The 25,886-nt window shown below is 33.4% G+C and overlaps 1 protein-coding gene across 5 annotated transcripts in view; it reads left to right on the top strand.

Moving 5' to 3' along the window:
- LOC127834955 (ATP-dependent RNA helicase DDX3X-like) overlaps positions 1-6,468 on the top strand; it is a 32,198-nt gene extending 25,730 nt beyond the window's left edge. For all 5 annotated transcript variants that reach the window (XM_052361105.1, XM_052361104.1, XM_052361102.1 and 2 more), the window contains one exon: positions 756-6,468. In XM_052361105.1, the coding sequence (XP_052217065.1) occupies positions 756-954 (199 nt within the window). In that variant the 3' untranslated portion in view covers positions 955-6,468. The remainder of the gene's footprint in view (positions 1-755) is intronic.
- Positions 6,469-25,886: the final 19,418 nt, after the last annotated feature.

Raw genomic sequence — 25,886 nt, 5'->3', positions numbered from 1 at the left:
GGAGTCCCAGTCTCATTTCCAGGAGTCTCAGACTACAGGACTCCTGCGAGTGTTAAAAGCTGTATGGGGGTGCTGAGTTGGGGTTCCTGAGAGTGGTGATGATTGTATTGCTGTATATGTTGCCAAAACATGTATAGCCTCCACGGTTGTCCTTAGAAACCAATTGCCAACAAATTGTTTGAAGTCATTTAAAATCTGTTGCTTTTTAGGAGCTTTGAGGTTTTGTATAAAATAGAATTCTGCTTAAACCCTTGCCAAACTGCAAGGTGTATATGAAAATCTCTTGCTTGAAATGATAATGACAACCGAGAAGCCTTAACTTATGATTTTACCAGTTAAAAAAGACAATAAAATACTGCAAACTATATTAATTGTGATTTTCTGAAGCTGTTTCCTCTGGGTTGTACATATACCAAAATTGGCTATTGCAAGTGCTCACTATGTAAAATATGTAATGTCGCAACGCTTTTTTTCAGCTTTCATGGGAGTGAACCACTGTATCAGCATTGGTATTCATGCTGTTGTATGCATAAAGGACATTTCAGAGTAAAATACAATTTGCTAGAATTGCTTGGCAGTTCTACCAAAATTAGGCTCATAGGTGTATAAACAAGTTAAAAAGATGAAAGTTTCAGTCTAGGATACCAAATACTTTTGCTTTAAGTACCATGATAACAAGTGACCATTTTCTGGTTGTAGTAAAAATTCTCATGGGTGGATTTAAGGTTCATCAATTCTTGCTGTGATGCTTGTAGGTTCAACACGACGTTCGGCAGCCGTGACTACCGGCAGCAGGGCAAGCCCAAGGGTCAGGGGTTCAACAACTTCAGCGGACAGGGTAACCAGTTCAGCCAGCCGCCACCTGTGTACAGCTATGGTGGGGGCTCGTACGGGGGAAGTTACGGAGGCTCCTATGGGGGAGCCAGCTCTACGGACTGGTGGGGGGGCAACTAGACCACATCTGGGCTGTATTGACCAAATAATTCTTAGACTTAATACTAAAGAATATTCTTTCAACTGCAATGTGCTAAAAAAAAGGTAAATGCTAGCAAGGCAGTTAACACCAATAATTATAAAATGCTTTGTGAAGAGCAATATGTGGATAATATAAGCACCATTTGTAGGTTGTATATATGACTTTGAGGTATTTTTATCAAGTCCATGACTTTTCTATATTCTTAAGTCCAAGAATGGGTTGGTTAAAACGGTCTTAAAAGCGTGATTGCGTTTGTTCACTCTTTGTGGGGGTCTTTTAATGGCGTGATTTAAAAAAACTAGTTTTTGTATTTAAAACATAAGGACCCTGCTTTGAAATTTGAGAGATTTTATGAAGATATTTAGGCCACAAATTGTTGTCAGTATAACTGTTTTTATTTTTTAAAGAAGTTTAAATTTTGTGGAATCTTCATTTGGGCAAGGGTCAAAGACTGTATTTGATTGGGTTAAACCCAGATGATTGATGTGTTTCAGAAACAATTTTCCCACACATTTTGAGTGTTCTAAAAAGCAATTTTGATTTTGTTCTTAGTTCAGCATACAGCCACAAATCATGTTTGAAAAATAGTTTTTAATAAAGTCATGTTTTATGTAAATTTGTTTTCATGTGCTTGTATTGTTACAAGATGGTGTACACTTGTAATGAACCATCCATCAGAATGTTGATGCTGTCATAGTTTGCAGGTAGTACAACACTGACAATAAATGTGAGAACATGCTCACTCTTGAACATGTGTGTATGGACCATGCTTCCTGATTTATATGTTGTATTCACTCTATTGCAGTGTTTATTTGTTAATCATTGTTCCAGTTGGCAGAGTGTAAAATAAGTTATGGACAAGTAATTTAATCATTACTTTTAATTAAATAGAAATTGTCTTGGTGTAGAACTGAAGGGAGTTATAGTCCAGGGACAGTTGAGGCCTGTTGTGGACTATATATGAGCCGTGCTCTGTGAAAAAAGGGTTTAATGCATGTGCGTAAAGTGTCGTCCCAGATTACATTGTGTAGTCCACTGGGGCTTATCAGGGACGACACTTTACGCCTAAACTAGATGTTTGATGAGAAGAGACTTTCTTTTAACAAAAGATATCATAAAAGCGGAAAGTGTTGTCCCTGATTAGCCTGAGTGGACTAGCCTGTGTGGTCTGTGCAAGGTAATCTGGGACGACACTTCGCACATGCATTTAACCCTGTTTTCACAGGGTGCTGCCCATATTTTTTGTTTTTGTAAGTGACATAAGTTGGAGTAGTCTTTAGTATGTATGTCACATTTTTTGTATTCAACAAATTTGATTCATATCAAATTTGCCACATAAACATTTGTTTAACAAATATGCTGGTAAATACTTTTGACATAATGGTATGCCACATATACATTTGTTTTAAATATGATGGCAGATATTTTGAATATGTACTGTTTCAAGTTTTGTTAAGGTCATGTTTCGTTTTAAAGTTCTTTTTATGAACATGACATGTTTTATTATGGAGCTATTTTTTCTAATAAGCTTGACAGTTCCTGTTCAAGTTGATCAACACATTTTGTATTTGCTATTTGCTCCTTCACTGTTTGCACCAGCAATTTTGTACTGTATAAATTTTCAGAGACAAGTTTACATCATCCTGAACCAAGTTGACAATTCTTATGTGCATTTGCAGGTAACTGAACAAATTGTTGTATATTTTGTTTAATATTTCACTTTCATGTCTTTTATTCATCATGTAGAAGATTTGTTGAACCATCATTCAGAATCTCACCTTAAAAAAGACATTTTCAACTAAGCATTCAAATGGTTACTGGACATACCTTATACAATATTGTATATATTTGAAGAAGTGAAATGTATTGATATTTTTATTACAACAAAATGTCTTCCATGATGTTTTCATTTCTGTTGTCAGTATTACATGGTGGCATAACTTTTGTTACACCCAATTAGTTGGTAAAAAAAGAGCATGTTTTGAAGAAAACATTAACAAAATAACAGTCTACTGAAGGTCTTTTAATTTCCTTAGCCATGTCTTTAAAATATTGCTCACTGTTTCTAGAGTCGGAATTACTTAAGTTATTTATTTAAACATCAACAATATTTGCCATGAAACTGTAAGGTATATTTAAAGAGGTCCCTTTCCATCTCAGAAGCAAAGTGAAAATAGCTATGTGCAAACAGCAAAAAACCAGAACAGCCTGCAAGTAACTACATTAAACTTATTTAAATTTAACTTTCTAAGGGACTACAAATGCGTCAAAATACGTATCTAAGTGGTAAATGTTTAAATGGTCAAATTGTCTAACTTGGTCGTCTTATTTCAAGAGTCATAAGGTCTATTTTAAAGAGAACAATTACAACAAATAGTTTAAATTAAGTTGGATCTGTATATTGGTAGTCATTTTGTTTATTTGGTGATTTTGATGAAGCCCTGCTTTCAGTAAGGTAATTTCCTCTCTTAACATAAACTGAATGCCAGTTTTAAAGTAAATGTTGTGCATAACTTAATTCATATGTAGCCAATTTCTGGTAATTTTTATTAAGTGCATAGACTTACAAGAACTATTCATTAATGGCCACACGTGTATGACAAGATTATTTTTGATTTTCTGTTTTCCTGAAAATAGAAAATGTGCGCATTGTGGGATAAAGGTTTTGTACACCTCAACTTCATCATTTCTTTATGTTCATTAAATTGTTTTAACATTGTTACTATTTAAGATTATCAGAATAGCTTGAATGGTTCTTTTTGACCTGTTTGTAATTGTGAAAACTATTAGCTATCAGTGTTTGTGTACATGGTACTTGTTGGTTCATTTGTATTGATTTCTGTTCAATGCCAGTCTGTATAAGGTTACATTTTGCTACTGTCAGACAGTCCATTGATGTACACAATTTGCCGTCATGAATATTGATTGATATTTTCTTGCCAAAATAATGTTTAAGATTTAAAAATCAAGATCCTGATGAAATGCAAACAGGAGAAACATTCAAACTTGTATCTTGCGTGTTTATCAGAATAATGAATCTAAATAACCAGTACCAAATAATATGTCTATAAAACATTAATATTATGTTTTATGAAGTGTTTTCTTTCACAAAACTCATGTTTTATGATGTAAACATTTAAATTGTATATCCAGAGTTTTTTAATAGCTTGTTTAATCTGATGCAGTATTAAATTTGGTACTGCTGGCCAATTAACTTGCTTGTTGTTAGCTTTTGCCTAACGACCATTCAGGTATTTTGTTTCACAAGCTATTTAGTTGGCCAGTTATGTACTGTGATTGATTAGGCTTGAGTGATGGTAAACTTGCGCGATTGAATGTGAAAAACGAATTTTGTGCAATATCATGTTACATTGTGCTGATGATTATTTATTTTTATAGACACGTATAATTATGTATACTCGAGGTACGAATAGTGCTTTCACTTTATATAATCTGGAATATACCGAATGTATTTCAAATCAAATTATGATGGCATTTATAAATTTGATCTCATTTCATTCCGAAAGGTGTGCCTTTATTTACTTGACCAAAATTTGTTGTTGTATACTAGTCCCTTTTAAATCCTTTATATCAAGTCATTTTTATCGACAAAATGTGCTCATTATTGTCATGTGAAAAGTTTGCCAAATTTTGGCCAATTTCATGTGCATTGTGATCATATTTTTAACTGATATGTGTTCACATAATTGGTGCCGTTTTTATTATGTTTGATTTTTTTAATGTTTTTTTTTTTATTTGTCAGAAATGTGTGTGTATATTAACATTCCACACACGTGTACTCATATAACAGTAACTCTGTGATAAATGACTGTACAGCAGTTGTTCAGTAATGTATCATTGATTATGGTACCATAGTCTTTCAATGTTTTTTCTGGTAGAATATAGTTTGCCTGGAGTTTCAAGGCTGACCGGAATCCAAACCACGATGCTATTTAAAAATGGAATGTCTCTTATTTTCTGTTCTGTGATGTGCCAAAATTTCAGTGGATAAATGTGGCATTTGGGAAGCTGGGTTGCAGCAAAAAGATTTCCATTTTCGGCAGTGTTACATTCATATAAATTAGAAATCTTTTCAGGCATAAACTTGGACCAAGTTTATGCTTGAAACGTTTTCTAATTTGTATAAATATAACTTTTATTTAAATACTTAATGAAAAATTAGGCAATTGTTACTATATAACTTGTTTACTGTTCTAATAATTACATAGTAATAAATGGTACCAGTTGTAAGTTCAAATTGGTTGGAATTTGAAAAGTATGAAGAAATTTGAATTATTGATGAAAGATAATTCAATTGTGGTTGAATTTGAAAAGTATGAAGAAATCCCAAATTATTGATTAAAGTTACTTTTGTAACTTACGTTTAAATTAATTCCTTGCAGAAAGTGTAACATGTTGCAAGGTCTTCGTTTTTGTTTTCTGGATTTAAAAATGACTGATTTAATGGGGACAATCACATTTTAGAACGGCACACCTTTTAAGTACGGCAAGTTTTAGTATTATCAGCACATTTGCACATCCAATATTGTACAATGGTTTTAAATGCTGTTTTACCAACATTATAGATCAAGGAAAATTTAGCGTGAACTCTAAAAATCTGTCGTGCTCAATAATTAACTCATTTTACACCTGTCCAACCGAACGAGTTTATGAAAAACAGTTTTTGGTTAGAACTAGTATATCGTTCAGTTGGCCACCTTAGGTTAAAACTGTAAAATGTAAAAGATAATTTCCAATAAACTCTGGTGTGTTAAAATGCTCAAGTGATATTTTTGAGATCAACTTTGGTTTGTGAAATGACTTGATTGATTTGTATTTACAAAATTAATAAGTCAAGCATTCACCGGTAAGCGATATTTAATATTTATTTATTACAACTGTCACAAACTGTGAATTGTGTGAAGGTACGAAAACTTTTTTTTCAAAGGGTCTATGTGAATAAAGGACCCAGGCTTGTGTTAATACTTATATACAAAACGCTACATATATAGGAACATGTAAGCCGTTTTGTTTTATTAATATTTCGGAACTGAAGGAAAAATACCCTTCCTTTGAGTTGAATATTTTTGACGGCAATCCTTAGTACTGTCTGACAGCTCTGTTTTCAATTTATATGATCGGGTAACATGTTCAATCTTTATGTTTGTTAAAGTATTACGGTTTCATGATGATGTTGAATTTTGGAGCAATATTATGGACGGTAATTATTAGTTGAATTGTTACATTATAATACTTTAAGAACAAAGTAAGGTTATAGAGATGTTGCTATATTTCTTGCATTCTCGTTATGCATGGTATGTACAATTTTAGTTCAGTGATATTGCTTTAATAGCTAATACGCACATACAGTTAACAGCGTTAAAGTTAGATTAAGAAGTGTTTACTTTGTTGGTATCTTGTCATCTCTGAATCCATCCCGGGATGATTTGTCAGATAATGATGTGGTTGTATGCATTAAATCCAGAAAACAATGTTTAGTTGTTGTATTTACTCACAATTGGTTTTGTCGCATTTAACAGGTTTTTATCAGTCGGTTCAAAATGCTTTTAAGTTGTGAAGTGTTTAAATCAATCTCGATAGCTTAGGTATTTTATTGCTGAGTCGGCATTTGAACGACAAACCTGTTTGAACACGTTTAATTTAATTAGTGTAATTCATATGGACACTTTCAGCAGAACATATAAATTCGTGTTACTCATATCGAAACTTACCACAGAAAATAGTAATTAGTGTAAATATCATGACTACTCTTACCGCATAACATATTATCCCCTTGCAAAGGCGGGATATATAATGGGCGTTGTCCGTCTGTCTGTCACAAACTTGTGAATTTAGTGGGGGATATTATTTCGACGAATTTGCTTGTTTATTAGTGTAATTCTCATGGTAACTCTTACGGCAGTAAATTAATATTAGTGTAATTAACATGGATACTATTACTGCAGAACATATTGAAATCATGTTGTAACAAATAATATAAATGAATAATTATATGTAATAAATCACAATATAGTGATTTTAAATTATTCATTCAATTTTACAAATGCACTAGAAGGTGCCTAATTAAACAACGTTAACAAAACACATTTGAAAACAGCAAATCTCGATATCGTTTCGACGTGCGATTGATGCAGTTGTTAGCGTTCAATTGATAAGATTATCAAAACTTCATAACATAATTTATTGAGCTTGCATATCCATTTAGAGGAATTCGCTGGATAGATAGATTATTGGACGATTTTAAGGCGTATTTCATCCGCTCAAGTTCTTTGCTTTGATTTTCACTTGCAGGGTCGAAGTTTCACCGATTGATTTGCGTAACAGAACTATTAAGAACATAGAGTGCGTTTCATTAACATAGCGTATATTTACGCAACTTTAGGTTTACGCACAGAATTTACGCCGAACGTAAATTAATGCGTACGCCGTTTCACTAAAATGTGCGCAAAATTTACGCTGCTTGTAGTGTTTAGCCTGTCAGGTGCGCGCGAACGCGTAAGAAAGTAATTGTCTGCACCAGTATCTACTGTAAAGCGAGATTATATGATTTTGTACATGTGTTAAATTGTAATATATTGATAAAATATGTCACAATAACACAACATATGCAATAAAAATTATACATTGAAGACGAATTTCATAACATGCAGCAAAGACAAATTAGCGCCCCGAGCCGATTGTGACGAATGTATTTCGTACATATTTTCCTACAATAACCGAAGCATTCGTCTTTTTAGTTAGTTTTCGTGTGCCGTATGAATAGATATTGTTGCAGGAATTTAAAATACATGTTAACCGTTTAACTAAATATAGATTCACATCGTAGATGCATGATTTACATGCTGGTGAATTCGTCTGTACAGCCTTTTTCGATTTCAGAATTAAATATCTGGTTTATTTAGCATTTTTATCCCCCGCCATAGGCGGAGGGATATTGTTTTGGCGTTGTCCGTCCATCCTTCCGTCTTTCCGTCCGTCCGGAGCCATATCTTTGAAGTGCTTTGGCGGATTTCATTGAAACTTGTAATGAGTATATATATGGATAAGAGAATGATACACGCCAAATGGCATTGTACACCATCTGTTAATAACGGAGTTATGGTCCTTTGTATCTTGAAAAAATGCTTTTTGTGTGTGTCCGGAGCCATATCTTGGAAGTGTTTTGGCGGATTTCATTGCAACTTGGTATGGATATGTATATCAATAAGAGGATGGTGCACGCCAACTGGCATTGTACACCATCTGTTAATAATGGAGTTATGGCCCTTTGTATCTTGAAAAAATGCTTTTTTTGAGTGTCAAATATTACACTTTTGTGTCCAGATGGCAGAAGCATATTGGCGGGGGATATCAATTCAACGAATTTGCTTGTACGACATATGTTCTTCTTAACTTTTATGTTAATTTATATAAAAATATATGTTTAATAAGTTTTTACTCACTTTATATTAATTAATAAATATTTGACAAGATCGTATATACTCGCTGTAAACAATCGTTACAATGGACGTGAAAACGAAGAAAAAGAAAACGAATTGGTCAAAAAACGAGTTTGAAACGCTCGTTTCCGAGTATGAAAACAAGTTTGACGTGCTAGAGGGTGATCTGTCCGTTTCCCTCACTGGTTCGGACAAAAGAAAAGCCTGGGAAATCGTTATGGAATGGACACGTAAGTGGTTGAACATGCAAAGCCCCAGATTAATCATATCAACACAAAAATTCAAGGAACAAAAGAAAATTCAGACAACAATTTAGATATAAACTTTTTAGTAACTGATGATCGATCAATTTTTCTGAAGCCCCTTTTTGAAATTAAACTGATACAATTTAAGCATGTAGTGTCATTGCTAAATTTAAGTTACAGTGTTTAATCTGAAAACATGTATTTATTCTTTATCGTTTGTATTTTTTCCTTTTTGGAGCTTATAACTGGTGCTGGTGGTAAAAGTATAACATCATTAACATGTGATGAATTTTTGCTAGACTAATATTGCATTTTTAAGTGAACATATATTTGCAACTCAAAAATCTGCGTATCAATACAATTCTGAATACTGCAGTTTTGAAACATCACCATGAAAACAAGCAATCACGTTTGATCATAAAAGGGATATAAAATACTTGCGTAAAATAAATGTATAGATCTATGGTATCATAAAATGCTTGATTTGTAATGATCATTATCACCAGTAAAGAGTTTTCAATATTCATGTACATGCAACGACAGTTCAATTTGTAAAATATGCAGGTCCCGGATGCACGTTTTGTTATTTGAATGTTTAAATTTATTAATATTTTCATTCAATGTAAACGAAACGAAAATTCATTCAATGTAAAATACAATAAAAACAAGGGACAAAATTGTCACAAAACCAGGTTTTCATTGTGAAAAAAAGTCTGATAAAGGGAGAAAACTCAAACTGAACTTTTGAAATGAACAAACAAAATTACCCCCCTTGGTAAGTTTGTTTTAAAAAAAATTCTATTTTTAGTCGTGGCGACCTTGACATTTGAGATATTGACGTGATTCTTTCGTGCGACACACCGTCCCATGATGGTGAACAAATGTGCCAAATGATTTTAAAATCTCACAATGAATGACATAGTTATGGCCAGGACAAGCTCATTTATGGCCATTTTTGACCTTTGAACTAAAAATGTGACCTTGACCTTGGAGATATCGACGTAATTATTTCGCACAACACACCGTCCAATGATGGTGAACAAATGTGCCAAATGATTTTAAAATCTGACAATGAACGACATAGTTATGGCCCGGACAAGCTTGTTCCGCTCGCCCGCCAGCCCGCCCGCATTCGCCAATCTAATAACCAGTTTTTTCCTTCGGAAAACCTGGTTAACTATATTTGAAGATTGTAATGTATTGCGCTTTTTTAAGGCTTTGTTTTATAACTGATTTAATGCACCTCTTACACTAAATTTCGATCGCTGATAAAAAAAAACACTTTCGCATCCACACCACTTATAATTATAATCAAATTGTTATATGTTTTATAATTTTTGAAATATCATTAATTAAAGTCTTACTTTAAGAAAGAAAACGGGTATTTATAGTTTTGTTTTGTGGTGTCAGTATTTAGTCTACCGACGACCAGAGCTCAAGATAAGGATTTAGTCTAAAGAGTATTTTACCCCCTGATGGTTTTGTTAAAGGGTATTTTACTCCTTTGTTTCAGCCATAAAGGGTATTTATAAATATTGTGGGGTATTTTTCAATTCCATAGAAAACTGACATAGTATGGTGGACGAACCAGTTATCGAACACCTAAGAAATTACGTTCAATTACCTTAAAATTGCAACACTTAAAATGACAAAAACATTTAGTTTTAACTAATGACTAACAGTTCAATCATTGAATGATTTATCTGTAAAGTTTTCCAGCAAACTACCTTCAAGAATTCATAACAATGATTCCCTGATTATTGTCACCTCTAGCAGACAAAACAAAATGGCGGCCGATGTAAACATAACCTATTACCCGACACTTCATAAATACTACTCCAGTATATACAAAGTCACATGACAATCACGTGACCCGGACTCGGCGAAAAAATCTGCGTCTGCTGAAATAAAAATTGCAAACGGAAATATGATTTTTGGTGTGTAAATGCACGTTTTGATAAATGCATTCAAAAAGTAATAGCAAAAAACACACAAAACGGTGTAAATAACAATAAATGCATTCCTTTAACCTGTTTTTGGCGCATTTGTTTCAAGCTAAGTAGGCAAGTAGGTCATGGACTTCATGTGTGACCATTTGTTTATCAATGTGACGTCATGCGCACTTTTGCGCATGTGCATACAGAACCAAAACAAAACGTCCGATATTAGGTGCTGTTCGATAACAGGTACTTACACGACATGGCGTGTTTAATCTAAAAATAAATTATTATTTGTTATTAATAAATAAAACAGAATAAATTGTATCATTTCAAATTTTACAGCTTAGTTTTATTTCTGGGCATTCTTTTATATTAATGATTAACCAATGGTAATATTCTTTCCATGATTTCCGAGTTATGTCAGACAATTTGTAACCACTATGATTTTTGGTTTTCTTTTCTTACTTTTCAATCGCTGTGACGATGAGATCGCCTACAATTATTTTAATAAGTCTAGAAGCATCATAAGATTATCTTTATTGATATATTGATAATACAGTTTCTTCCTGCAGAAGCTGCTGTTCGCTTGAAAAGTCCTTTTTCGAGCCACGAACACGATGGGCCGCCATTTTGATTACAAGGTTCTTTTGATTGACTTCCTTTTGATTCAAAGGTTAACTTACACTAAACACTCAACTGTATTATTGGTTAAACCAGTTACGCACTTTGAATGACTGAAAATACGTACCAGGTACGTTGCCCGGCGATCGCCCGACATTGGTTTCATTGAACGTGTATCGGCAAAAGTAAAGGTGTTTTCGAGAGGCATATACATCGGCCGGCGACCGTCTGATTGCCGGAGGCCCTACGCACGATGCCCAACGGACGCCGGACGATGCTCGTTATGATACACGTACAATGAATCCGATGTCGGGCGCACGCTGGGCCATAACCGTTCGTTGCTCGTCCGATCTTTTTTCGATCTCAACTCGATTCCTTCCCGGGCCCGATGTCGGGTAAAACAAACTGTGATATAAAAATTAATCCGATGCTACATAATGACCCGATGTGTGTGCGATCATCGGCCGTCGCCAGCCCGATGAGCGGAAAATAACGCCGGATTATTTTTGACTGAGGCATTAGATAACTTAAGGGGTTGATTCGTGCTCGCAATATTCGAGGACGAATCTCGCGTACTGCTAACGCTTCAGCAACGGCAACCATTAGATCGGCGTTATGCCAATCTTTCTGATTTACGCGAAGTATATATCTGGCGTAAATTTATGACAAAACTTACGCACTGCGTTAACTTACGCTGTTTAGTGAAACGCGTTTTTGAGACCAAGATTTGCGTACGCATATATGTACGGATATTATTTGCGTACGCAGCTTAGTGAAACGCACTCATAGTGTTTATTCATGTATGACCGCTTTTTGTACGCTAATAAAAATTTTCAAATTATAATTTAAAACTCTGAAGTCATTTATAACAATGTATTCATTATTTATTAATCAACAGTTAGTTTAACCAATCAAAATAATATACCGATAACGAAACTACAATGCAGACGGACAATTTAATGAAACAAACAGTTCATATATTACTCTCATACAGCAAAATTTCAGTTCCACCAGAAGAGCAGAAAAATCTGTTTACATAATGCAGGCCTTTATTTATGGCAAGGAACCAATTGACAGCGAAGCACAAACACGTAGTAGACGAAACACAGACGTACATAATAAACGCAGAAAGATGGGAAAAACTGAGGCTATGTAGTAGACAATATACAGACGTACATAACAAACGCAGGAAGATGGGAAAAACTGGGGCAACAAAGTAGACAAGACACAGAGGTACATAGCAAACGCAGAAGATGGGAAAAACTGGGGCAACGTAGTAGACAAGACACAGAGGTACAAAGCAAACGCAGAGATGGGGAAAACTGGGGCAACGTAGTAGACAAGTCACAGAGGTACATAATAAACGCAGAAAGATTGGACAAACTGGGACTACGTAGTAGGCAAGATACAGTCGTACATAACAAACACAGAACGATGGGAATAACTGGGGCTACGCAGTAGACAAGATACAGACGTACATAACTAACGCAGAAAGATGGGAAAAACTGGGCCACGTAGAAGACAATAGACTCAGAGGTACATAACCTACGCAGAAAGATGAGAAAAACTGGGGCCACGTAATAGACAAGACACAGAGGTACATAACAAACGCAGAAATATGGGAAAAACTGGGGCCACGTAGTAGACAAGACACATAGGTAAATAACAAACGCACACACATGGGAAAAACTGAGGCCACGGCCTTGGGATGGTCAACATAAAGCAACGTGAGGCATAACTGTTCAAGAAGCTTCTAGTCGCATACTAAGCCAATAATTATTCATGAAAAATTTAATTGTACAATATAACATAACCTCAAAGCATCGTTATTCAAAGTTATTACCAGTAAACGATAATTCTTTGCAGTTAAGTCACCCATATAAATAGTCAATCGTTGTATACAGATCAGATCAACAGAACCGTATATGTCTGATGCAAGATGTAATGAAACAAAAAACGGCTATCAAATACAATTTTTTTTTTAAAGCTTGAAAGAAATAGCATCAATAGTATCATCAGAGTTTCGTGCAATGCATAAGTATTTTTTCAACCATCTTTAAAAGTAAAAAGGGTTACGCATAGGCGAATCATGTGTCGACATCTTATGTTTTAAATATTGTCTTGTAAAATGATTTGATCCCATAAGACTGCATTTTTTTATATAATATATAATATATTGTATAAAAAAAATAAAAACTTTAATTTATTTGACAAGCGTTTTTATAATTTATTTTTTTGAGTACACACACTTACGGGTATATGCAATTACAGTTATTGAACCTGTTTCAGAACACCTTTTATTTGTCTGATGCAAGTGGAACAATTTCTTCGCTGCAAATACAACAACAAAAAGAACAACATCATTTATTTCAACAATAAAGCTCATAGCCTACAATAGTGAATACATACATATTTCTGGTTAAGATGACCGTTTGTATATATTTGATAACGTATGAAGCAAACTATTAATTGTATTTAAATTTATAAATAGTGTCAAATCTGAAAGATGTACGTATTTATTTAGAGTGTTTTGCATGTAAAACTGTACTATTGATATGTTTTCAAAAATGCTTGTATGAAAAATGTTACTATTCATTTGTTCATTGTTAGAATGCGAAAATGCTGCTATGCATTTGTTTTTAACATAAGGTAAAAAGGCTAATATTTTCAATTAGTTATTTACAAAAAGTAATAAATGGTGTTATCAAGTGGTACCGTACAATACATGTGTTAAACAAAGAATATACGTTTTCGTTTAAGTATATATGTATATCAAATACTTGTATGAAAGACAAAAAACTTAAACACTTCCCTTAAATTGTTTGCGTGGTATTTTGTATTTACTTTGTTTAATGACTTGTAAGTTTGGTTTGAATTCAGAACTACCTTAAATGAGCAATTCGTGCTAAGTCTTACAGATTGATTATTATCTCTTTGCAATTTGTGTTTGAATTGATCTACTATCCGGAGTTTTATCATATCAAGTGATGCTATAATTGTTCCTGGGTTTGGCCATAAATCTGCAAAATCATTTGTTCCAACATACTTTTATGTGTGATGCCCAGATATATTTATTGTAATTGAGTCCATTTTCTGTGTCTATTTTTAGTATGAGGTAAACCTTTTTTGTTATGTTATTTTCATGTACATTTTAATCCAGTACCTAAAGATAATCATTTTTCGGTGTTCATACAGTGGTATTCTTCCAAGTTTGCCACACAGGCCCATAATAATTGTTGATTTGTTCACGCATAGTACTTTTCTAAAAAAAATCAAATAGATTTGTTCGATGTCTTTTGCCTTATGTCGAACCCATACTTCAGCTGAATAGTTTAAAACTGGACTTATTAATACGCCAAATAATTTTATGTTTCTTGTGTTTGAAATTTATACAAACCATACAATTAACCCGAAAGAACTTTCGTACGCGAACACTCGAAAAGAAAGTAAAGTACACTTGAATGAGGTACTACATAAATAGCCTCCATAATCATATCCATACAAACTCAGGTGTAGTATTTTCGCGCTAACGATGGGTGAAGGAAGCCGACTTATAATTAATGGGTTGCAATATAAGGAACTGCTGCGTTATATACAAAAATACATAATCATGACGTTCTCTTGCTAAACAACAACCATATTATCTAAATTATACTTGAGGAACTTGTCCGTAGTTTGGCAAAATGCCAATCTTCGAAAACTTGTCATATATTATAAGCAGAATGTGCGCATAACATTCCTTCAAGCAGAAAATGCTCCTTAGTAAAATAAAGCATCAATCGAAATCGGTTTAATTATGCAGCTTTTGTACCGTTTTGCGTCGATAATTCTAAACTAGAGTTTAGAAAACGCCAATTATATCGAAAACCTGAGTGGGCTATTGGTAGATACGTAGCCTTTGCTCGTAGAGTTCCCGGGTTGGAATCCCGCTGGAGACAAACTTTGTTATTAAACGTTTATTTCTTTCTGTTATAATGATGTCACAATATTCCAATCATTTAGTTTTATTAGTCAAACATGATATGACGTAGTTCGAAATTACGAAAATTCTGTGCACTGATCCCTTTGAATGGGGTAATAATGACCGTTGTCGTTAGCAATAATGAAACAAAAATCAAGCGTTCATACGCAATGATCGCTAGTAAAACCGATTTTTACTTAATGATGATGGTGATGACGTTATAGAAACTACCATTAAAATACACACAATGGTGTTCGCATGCTAACAGCAAGTACTGATATGAAAATAAAGTTGCATACTCATTATAAAATCGTCTTCTACCTAAAATTTAGATTCAAATTTTATTGCTATGTGGCATTGGGCCCTTGCAAGTACAAATACAATCGTATAGCCACAAAATTTCAATGCACCGACAATGTATAAGCAAACATACACATGTAATGGTACAGCAATTTATAATTAACTGCTATTCAATAAGGCATTTCTTCTTTCAAAAGCATAATACAAGAACATAGCAGTACTACTGATACCTTTTCTTCTCGGGAGCTCATGATTATATTAAACGTTTTTATAGTAGCGGGTGTATAGTACTTAATGGGTATATACCTTTATCGAAGGTCTAAGTATGTCGTGCAAATTCAATTTCAATTACAGTTTTGCAAAAAGGACAAAACCTTTGGCCCCTGTCTATATTCAAATAGAGGCCCGTTTCAATCATGAGCTTATGGGAAAAGATGCGAAAACATACATATGCATTTCGAAATTTACGATTTGTTATTTTTTTTTATAACCATACCTCAAAATCAAAGTTACTTTTGAATATATTGCATGTTGCAAGTTTTGGAGAATTATCACCCTTTTCTATCCACTGCTGTACACAAATATCTTTCAATCGTTGAGCATAATTGTGCAAGAACAATGGTTTATTAACAACCGCCTGTTGTTCCCACACATATACAAACCCTATGGATTGCAAGTGATTGCGTAATGACTAATTAGGTAACCCAGTTTACATGTCATATGCCATCAAAGCATTTCAACATTCAAATCACTTTTTAATATGACGGGAGTGAGATGTATCCAATATTCGTAATCAATATTTTATAACTCTCATAGATGAATAAATATGTACTGAATATCTGCCACTATCACCTAACATAGCATATTTACCAGAGTTAACTGGTGCTGACATAAATATTTTACATGCATATGTGTGAACTCTGTCTACAACTTCAAAATATTTTAGCCCCCATATTTCCGACACATATACTAAAATAGGCATCACTTTAGCATCAACAATCTTAATGTAACAATAATATAGCATAGGCATATCGTCGTATAGGGACGAAAGCTTGCTTAACAAGACATGTTTTCTGCAATTTTAAGCATAGACAGGCAAGATGAAAAATGAACAACTAAATAATTAAATCCCTGTCCACATTCCAATAATACATTATTGTAACACCATATTTCATTAAAAGCAGGTCGATCACCATTTTTGAATACATCAAGTTTTGTCTTATCCACATTTACATTTAATTTTGAAACAACACAAACTTCGTGAAGGTAATTTAGCTACTGTTGTAGACCTTAAAATATATCCGAAGCAAGTGCTACATCGTAAGCAAATAATAACATGAATATTCAAACATAATCTGGGGTAAGTTGTATACCTCTTATATGTTTGCCTTTTAAATATTCATATAATTCATTGATATACAAACAAAACAGGATATGGCTTAAATTACAGCCTTGTCGTAATCGTATATTACATTCAATAAAATCACTCAATGTATTATTCGACCTAACGTGTATTTTAACGTTCTTGTAAATTGCTTTTATAGCCAGAAATAGATTGCCTCATACATTATTCTTCACTAAAATATGGAGTAGCCGTCTCCTATTGACGTAATCATATGATTTTTTTTTAAATCTACAAATGCGACATTTATGTTTCGTTTTTTACGACATAAATATTTACTTATTATTAAATACAAAACAAACGCATTGTCAATAGTCGAATATCCTTTTCGGTAACCTGCTTGCGATTCTGTTATTTTATCATATGCTTCAAAATAAAACGAAAGCCTTTTGTTCAATATGTATATATAACTTTTGCATATAAATAAAATATATATAAGTGATATCCCCCTATAATTATCTGGATTATTTGTAGGTCCTTTTTAATGTAAGGGTATAAAAATTGAACAAGCCCAACTTTCTGGGAAGGCGCCTTTTGCAAATAGTCTGTTTAATATGAGTTTAGATATGGAATAATTATTTTTATGCTGTGTATAATATCATTCGCTTATAATTCATCCGCAAATGATTTAACGGCATTCAATGGTTTCACTGCTTGCAAAATGTCTACTTCTCTAGAAACATAATTAAAAAGTTCGTTATGTGATTCATAAAAATCGCCAGTATTTGCAATAATATCGATATTTTGTGGCTCAAAATATGGACTTGAAATAACCAAACTATGGTACCAAAGCCGACGTTCGTTTGCCGTTATGCTGCTGTTCCAGATTCGGAAGTAAATATCAACAACTACTCTATTCAGCGAAGGCATCGAAACAGACATGGCGGTGGTGTTTGTATATACGTTAGGAAGGACTTATCCTATAATACTCGTTCCGATTTGAATCGCGATGATCTTGAAGCTATTTGGATTGACATTTTATTACCAAAATCTAAACCTATTTTATGTGGTGCTTTGTATAGACCTCCTTTACAACAGAACTTTTATACCAGTCTAGAATCTTCGTGCTCTTCATGCAATGATTTTTTAGAACATGAATCTATTTTACTGGGTGATTTTAACACTGATGTGTCCATGAACAAATGTAATACTCTTTTAAAGTGTTTCAAATCATTTATTAATATGTTTCATTACAAACAACTGATTTCAGAACCAACTAGAACTTGTTCTACCATTGAAACCATAATTGATTTGATATTGGTTTCTAATATTGACAACATTACTCAGTCAGGTGTAATTCACACTTCCTTTAGTGATCATAGTTTAATATTTTGTACTAGGAAAGTTAGTAAAATTCCTATTAGTTCTCATAACAACGTTACTTTAAGATCTTTAAAAAATTATAATACAGAAGATTTTCAGGCAAGTCTTTTAGCCATTGACTGGACTCCTGTTCTGTTATGTGATAGTGTTAATGAAGCTTGGTGTATTTTTAAACATCTATTTTTATCTGTTATAGACAACATAGCTCCTGTAAAACAGACTAGAATTAAGCAGAGAACAGAACCTTGGATAGACTCAGACATTCTCAGTGCTATGAATGAAAGAGACAAAGCCTTTTACAATTATAAAAAGGATATAAGTGTAGATAATTATAACATATTTAAGACTCTTAGAAATAAAGTTCAGTTACTTGTTCACAATGCTAAAAAAGATTATTTTAACAATATACTTGATCAAAATAAAAATGATTCATCATCCTTATGGAAAACTCTTAAAAATCTTGGTTTGCCTTCCAAGAAAGGTTCAGCAACATCTGGCTCCAACATGTGTTTAAACATTGATAATAATATTTGTTTTGAAAAGAAACTTATTGCTGAAACATTTAATGAATTCTATACAACTATTGCATGCAAACTTGTTGCAAAATTACCTGAAAGTGTACACAAATTTGGTGTTAATTTTGTTAATTCTTTTTATGCAAATAAGGGTGTTTATGCTAATAGTTATTCTTTTTCCATTGTAACTGAGAGTAAAGTTCTTAAATATTTAACTTCACTTGGTACAAAGAAGCTACTGGCTTAGATGGCATACCTTCGCGTTTTGTCAAAGACGGGTCCTCTGTTATTGTTAGTCCCTTAACTCACATCATTAATTTGTCCCTCATACAAGGTCAAGTCCCCGATGATCTTAAGACGGCAAGAGTTGTTCCCCTCTATAAAAAGGATGACAAATTGTCTGTAGGTAATTACCGGCCTGTGTCCATTTTAAATGTTATTTCTAAAATCCTTGAAAAGGTAGTTTATGACCAGGTTGAATCTTATTTTAAAGATAATATATTATTGTATAAATTTCAGTCAGGTTTTAGAAGTGGCTTCTCCACGGATACTTGTTTAATTCACCTAACAGATTTTATCAGGTATGAAAATGATAAAGGTAATATTGTTGGCATGGTTATGTTAGATTTACAGAAGGCGTTTGATACAGTCGACCACTCAATTCTTCTCATGAAGCTTCGTGCATCCGGTCTTAGTGATAGCGTTTTAAACTGGTTCAAATCATACTTGTCGGATAGAAACCAGCTTGTTGATGTCTCCGGTACCTTTTCTTCTAAGGCCAGTATAACCTGTGGTGTACCCCAAGGCTCAATCCTTGGACCCCTTCTTTTTCTAATTTACGTGAATGATATGTCAGCTGTGGTTAAAAATAAATTGTTATTATATGCTGATGATTCTGGAATCCTTGTTTCTGGTAAAAGTGAACTTAATGTTGAAAAGGCACTAACAGATGATATGAGCTTGGTTAGCCAATGGTTGATCGACAATAAGTTGTCATTGCACTTAGGTAAAACTGAGTCAATTGTGTTTTGGTCCAAGCAAAAACTTAGGTCACAATCTAGCATTGATATATCTTGTAATGGTACACCCATTGCTTCTACATCATCCGTTAAGTATCTTGGAATTACCCTTGACCAAAACCTTTCTTTCTGCTCAATGGCTGAGTCTCTTTTGAAAAAGGCCAATTCTAGGTTAAAATTCCTTTATGGTAAGAAAGATTTCCTTACTTTGCATACGAAGAAACTTCTTGTAATGTCTCTGATTCAGTGTCATTATGATTATGCTTGTTCTGTTTGATATAATAGTATAACTCAGTCTTTAAAAAATAAGTTACAAACCTGTCAAAATAAGTTAATTAGGTTTGTTCTTGACCTTGATTCTAGAGTTCATATTGACCAATCTCACTTTAAGTCCCTCAACTGGTTACCAGTTCACATGAGAGTAAATCAAATAATGTTATGTCATGACTTCAAAATAAGAAATGGCCTTTTTCCAGATTACTTGAGTGAACACTTTGTTTCCCAAGATTCTATGCATAATTACAGCACTAGGCTTAGTAAAAAGGGTGGGTATTGTTTACCCTAGGTCAAATGTCATGGTTCCAAATCCTTTTCTTTTAACAGCATTAAACTCTGGAACTCTTTACCTGAGTCACTCACTGAGGTCAACAGGTTACAAGGCTTTAAGGTTGCCATTAAAAGTCATTTAATGAATAATATTTAACTTTTTATATATGTGTATCTTTTCACTTTTAATAAGCAGATATTAACTTCGTCTTAGGTTTTTATTTTTAATAATTATAAGTGTATACTTCATAACATACATTTTAGCAATATATTTAATTTAGATAATTCATGATACCTCATATCATCAAATTACAACTGTCAAAATATCTATGTGTTGCAATAATTGATAACATCAATTGATCTTAAATTCCAGCTCCTGTCATATTTTCTGAGCACTACTGTGATAATTAGTTTGATCTCTTTTGAACGGTGATATATATTTTTTATTTCATTAAAGAATTATTTTACTATGAACATAGTTATGTTTAAGGTCAACATAGTTATGTTTTAGGTCTGCCTCTTTTTGTCATGCCACCAATAATAAGGACCACAATGGAAATAAGGGCTTGCTCTTTTTTGTGTTATCCTTGGTTTGGTGAGCATGTCATAGTTTATTGTACATGATATAGTTTTTAATAATTGCTTATTATTTTATTCTATGTTATGTTGTGAACTGTGTATATGCTTCCTATGCCGAAATAAATCTATCTATCTATCTATCTATTCATTCAGTTTTTAAAATTATGAACGTTCCCGTGACGCGTGATGTGTATTTTAAAAAGATTAATTAGGTCTATTAATAACGAGACCGACGCACTTTTGTAGGTCACTCGTTTCGCTGAATGTATGGCGGCTTTTTAAAACAAGTAAAATACTTATTTCGCTAATGCTGTCTGCCCATTGGTTGTTGGTGTAGTTGTCGTGGTAAAAAAATTGTTCATTTGCATGCTTGAGATCACTTGTTCTGGTATTTCTGCCAGCAATGCCGTGGCTAATGCTGTTCGGGCAAATGGTAAGCTGTTGGGGAAACATATTTTTAAGCGTTGTTGGGATTTTTGTTTACAAAGTACCAACATTAGTACTGATGTTTTATTCTTCTACTATTTATTAGTGTTAATAAAGAAGCTTGTAGATGTGCTCTTATTTTGTATGGCAGCAGAAAATTGTTAAAGTAAAACATGTCATTTTTAAATCTTATTATAGTAATTTCAATAAAGAAATTTAGAATCGGACTAAAGGGTTAAGACATTTTGTTTCCAGCACAAAAGAATCAGATTTGAAAACCATGAAATAAAGATTGTAAAATACCATGTAAAATTCTCACAGTGAATTTACACCTGTATCGAGAATATCATAAGTGTAATTAAACCGTGAACACTACCTCTTTGTTTACAACTTGAACGTCTGATGGCTATACATCGCTTACACGATACTTTCATTGTTAAATAACAATTAATCTTGTCCGCTATAAAAGTTTGCCTCTGGCTATGAAATGTTGAATAATTCGTTGCTAAATTGGCTATAAAGATGACAAAGTTAGTTTTACATACTGTAATTATCAAACAAACTTGATAGATGTGAATTTATTAAGCTAGCGTGTTGGTAAAAGAAGCATTAGTTTAAAGAAATAATCGTCTTAACGTTGTAGTCAAAATTAATATACCTAATTATTCTGTGTACAATTAATGATATGTACAAGCGTTCATAAAATTATTAAATTTTTAACGTGGCGCTTTATATGATTGCGTTAACCATTTATTTCATAATTTATTGAATTGGATAGGTGTACAAACATAAGCTTTGGTAAAATTATTACATTTCTTATATTCCTCTTTATATGACTGAATTATTATAAAGTATATATATTTTATATTTATTTATTTTCATTTTATTTAATAGAATAATAAGTAAAAGCATTTTTTAATATATTACATTTCTTCAATGTCTGTCAATATGATTGAATGTATTATTGTTATATTACACATTGTGTGACTCTTTGTCCTGATAAGAGTTGTACAAACAATGCATCAACGACTCGACCAATGGTATCATCTTCTCAACAACAGCTTCACCATGTATCGGTTCAATTGCATCGTTTTTTTTGCACATGTATAGGATTTTATCGCACAAGTTAAGTCGAATTGGAATGCGTAAAATGGCGAGGATAATTATATATTGGTGCTTTTGCAGTGCTGTTCTACTTTTAGGAATAATTTATACAACTTACTTACTTGGTAAGCTTGTATTTTTCTAATTTTACCTGTTAGCTTGTTTTAAGTTTTGAACTGCTGTACAATAACATAATAACTATTGCTAAATACTGTTATACATAGATGTTTTACTTTGTTTGTTGTTTAATTCAACATTATTTTGTATATTTGTGCGTGTGCACACTACGGTTTTAAGCTCACCTGAGCACACCGTTCTCATGACGAGCTTTTGTGATCGCCTTTTGTCCGCCGTGCGTCGTGCGTCGTCAACATTTGCCTTGTTAACACTCTAGAGGCCACATTTATTGTCCAATTGTCATAAAAGAACACGTTGTGCAATGATATCTTGGACGATTTTGGAAAGTGTTTTGGTTGGTGGAAAAACATGGCTGCCAGGGGTTAGTTTTCCTGTAAATTGCTTTATTAAAACTTGTTAACACTCTTGATGTCACATTGATTGTCCAATCGTCATTAAACTTAGTCAGAACATTAGATCAAAAGATATGTTGGTAGATTTCGAAAATGGTTTCGGTCTGTTGAAAACGGCGGGGCATTTTTCCTTGTATGGCTATAGTAAAACAATTGATTATTCTAGAAGTTATATATTAAGTCCAATCTTCATGAAACTTTGTCAGAACATGTGTCCCAATAATATCTTGGACGAGTTTAAAACTAGTTCCGGTTGGTTGTAAAAAACATGGCCGCAAGGGGCGGTGCAGTTTTCCTAATATGGCTATAGTTAAACATTGTTAACACTCAAGAAGTCATATTTATCATCATACAACTTTGTCAGAACATTTGTTATAATAATATCATAGATGAGTTTGAAAATGGTTCTGGTCTGCGTCTTTTTTATATGGCTATGGTAGAGCCTTGTTAACACTCTAGAAGTCACATTGATTGTCCAATCTTCATGAAACTTGGTCAGAACATTTGTTAGAATCATTGCTCGTCTGAGTATGTAAATGGTTATGGTTCGTCAAAAACATGGCCGCCAGGGGGCGGGGCATTTGTTATTATATGGCAATAGTGAAACCTTGTTGACACCCTAGACGTCACATTTTTAGTGCAATCTGAATGAAACTTATTCAGAACACTTGTTCTAATGACTTCTTGATCGAGTTTGAAAAGTCGTCTGGTTTGGTAAAATTGTTCTGGTCTGTTTGTTGGGAGCGGGGCGGTTTTCCTTATATGGCTATAGTTAAAACTTGCTGAAGTTATGTTAGCAAAATGTATTGGCCAATCTTCATAAAACTTTGTCAAAAAGTCACAATCAAATCTCGGCTGAGATTGAAACTGGTTCATGTGAGCTCAAAAACTAGGCCACAAGGAGAATTATTTTTTTTTTAAACCTTCATGAATCAGCTCGCAAATTTTCAAAAGAGTCTAGTTCCTTTGGGTCTCTGGTGAGCGCCTTAGGACACACGGTCCTCTTGTTTAAAGATATAGTTTTGTCTTATTAGCATACACATCCTCTGTGCACTTTGCCGTGGAGTGTAAAATGTGGTGTGGGCTCCTTGCAAACAGGTAGTAATTGTTATTATGATGTCTAATAATGCACATTCCGGTGACTTAATAAATGTTCGCACTTAAATATGAGCAATTCTATGCCATATTAGGAGCTTTTTCTCTGTTTGAATTGAAGACTGTATGAATTCCTAAAAACTAAGTATATAGTGATTTTAAAAGCAATGACCATGTACTGTTTTCATCAACATGGATTAACATGAACCTACAGGTCCATACACACCAATAAATAGAACAACATGTTTTAGCTACGCGGATCGGTATAATTCGGAAATTCATCACCGTCATACTTATCATCAGCATTTTTCATGATCACCAAATTATCAATAATTGGTCATCTCCCATTCGATGAAAATATCGGGAATTCTAATGTCTGATTACTGAATTATTGATGAGCACTCTCACAAGGATTGTACTATTCTACATAGTGTATTATATGATGATATTAGTAATTATACACATATTTCTGTATTCCGGGTACGACTTCGGATAGGTACTGGTTTTCCATAAATCAGGTACGAGTTGACATAATGGTTGCGTGTTGACCGCGGTACGAGTTGACCGACAACCGTGGTGATGATGATAGGGGTGTTGTTGTTGCTGTTATTGACGATTATGCTCTGCGGATGATGTGAGGCGCCTGATAGTTGTGATAGAGATGATGATTAGGATAAGGATACAAAGGAAGATGGTTACAAGAATTATGAAAAACTTGTATCTTATGATAACTAACAACAATACATAGAGCACAGTGCACGAAGTTCAATAGCATAGGCATATTTGACAGCAAAGTAAGTTCAAGAGATAACATACTTAAGAGTTGAACAAAGAGCATGGATTGCCAACAAAGTGCTGTGTAACAGGGCACAATTCTTTAATTGTATTTGTTTCAATAGTAACAACAGCCATACAAATTTCACGCTAAACTTTCGGGGCAGCATTGGTCAACGCGACTTTGCATAGTCTCAAGTATGAATATCGTATATGTCATGTTGATGTATCGAATGGCATAAATCGATACATCGCACCACAACCCGACATTTTTAAATGTTGTTAGTATTTTAAATCTATTTCTGTTGTGGTGTTTAAATTAATTGTGAACGAAATTAATCAGCCTGAGAAGATGCAATATGTGTTTGCATGGTATTTCGGCGCTTGACGTTCATTGATAAAACATGTGATTTTCACATATTATTTCACATATAATTTGTACGAGAACCACCTTCATTGTGGCACAAGCTCTACATGCATCATTTATTCTTGCGACACATATAGGACCCTATGTTAATAATCTTCATGTTCATTGCATTAATACACAATTTGCGCTAATTGTGACAAACACACAGTATACACTATTTAATGGGGTCTGAGAAGTCACGAAGCCGATGATCTTGGTACTTTTTAAAGTTTTGGCATGTCGCTGAAAATCGATCGACGTCATTTGCCTTTTGAAAGAGATCTCGTGCATAAATTATTTAGCTCTTTATTTATTAAAAAAAAATATTTTCCCGATGAATAGACACACCTTCTGCAAAATCTGATTGTAAATATATAAAATGTAAACTGTTATTATTTCTGGAATTATGCTGGAAAAACATTTAATTAGACATTTAAGGCATTTCGAAATTGCTAAATTAATACCATACATGTACTTGTAATTTGACTCTATTCATTAATGTGTCTATTGATCATCAGACTATCTTTAGAGTAAAACAAGTTAATTAAAGGAATTCAACGAGATTCAATTTAAATTGCCTGACACGACGATTGCACAAAGAGTTATTCAAAACAGTTATTTAGAAGATATTATACGTTGATCGTTAAGTTCGAATGGGTATACC

Source organism: Dreissena polymorpha, chromosome 6 (genome assembly GCF_020536995.1).
Source record: "Dreissena polymorpha isolate Duluth1 chromosome 6, UMN_Dpol_1.0, whole genome shotgun sequence".
Lineage (NCBI taxonomy): Eukaryota > Metazoa > Mollusca > Bivalvia > Myida > Dreissenidae > Dreissena > Dreissena polymorpha.
Note: the sequence above shows the minus strand (reverse complement) of the source record. Positions and strands in the feature narration are given on the sequence as shown.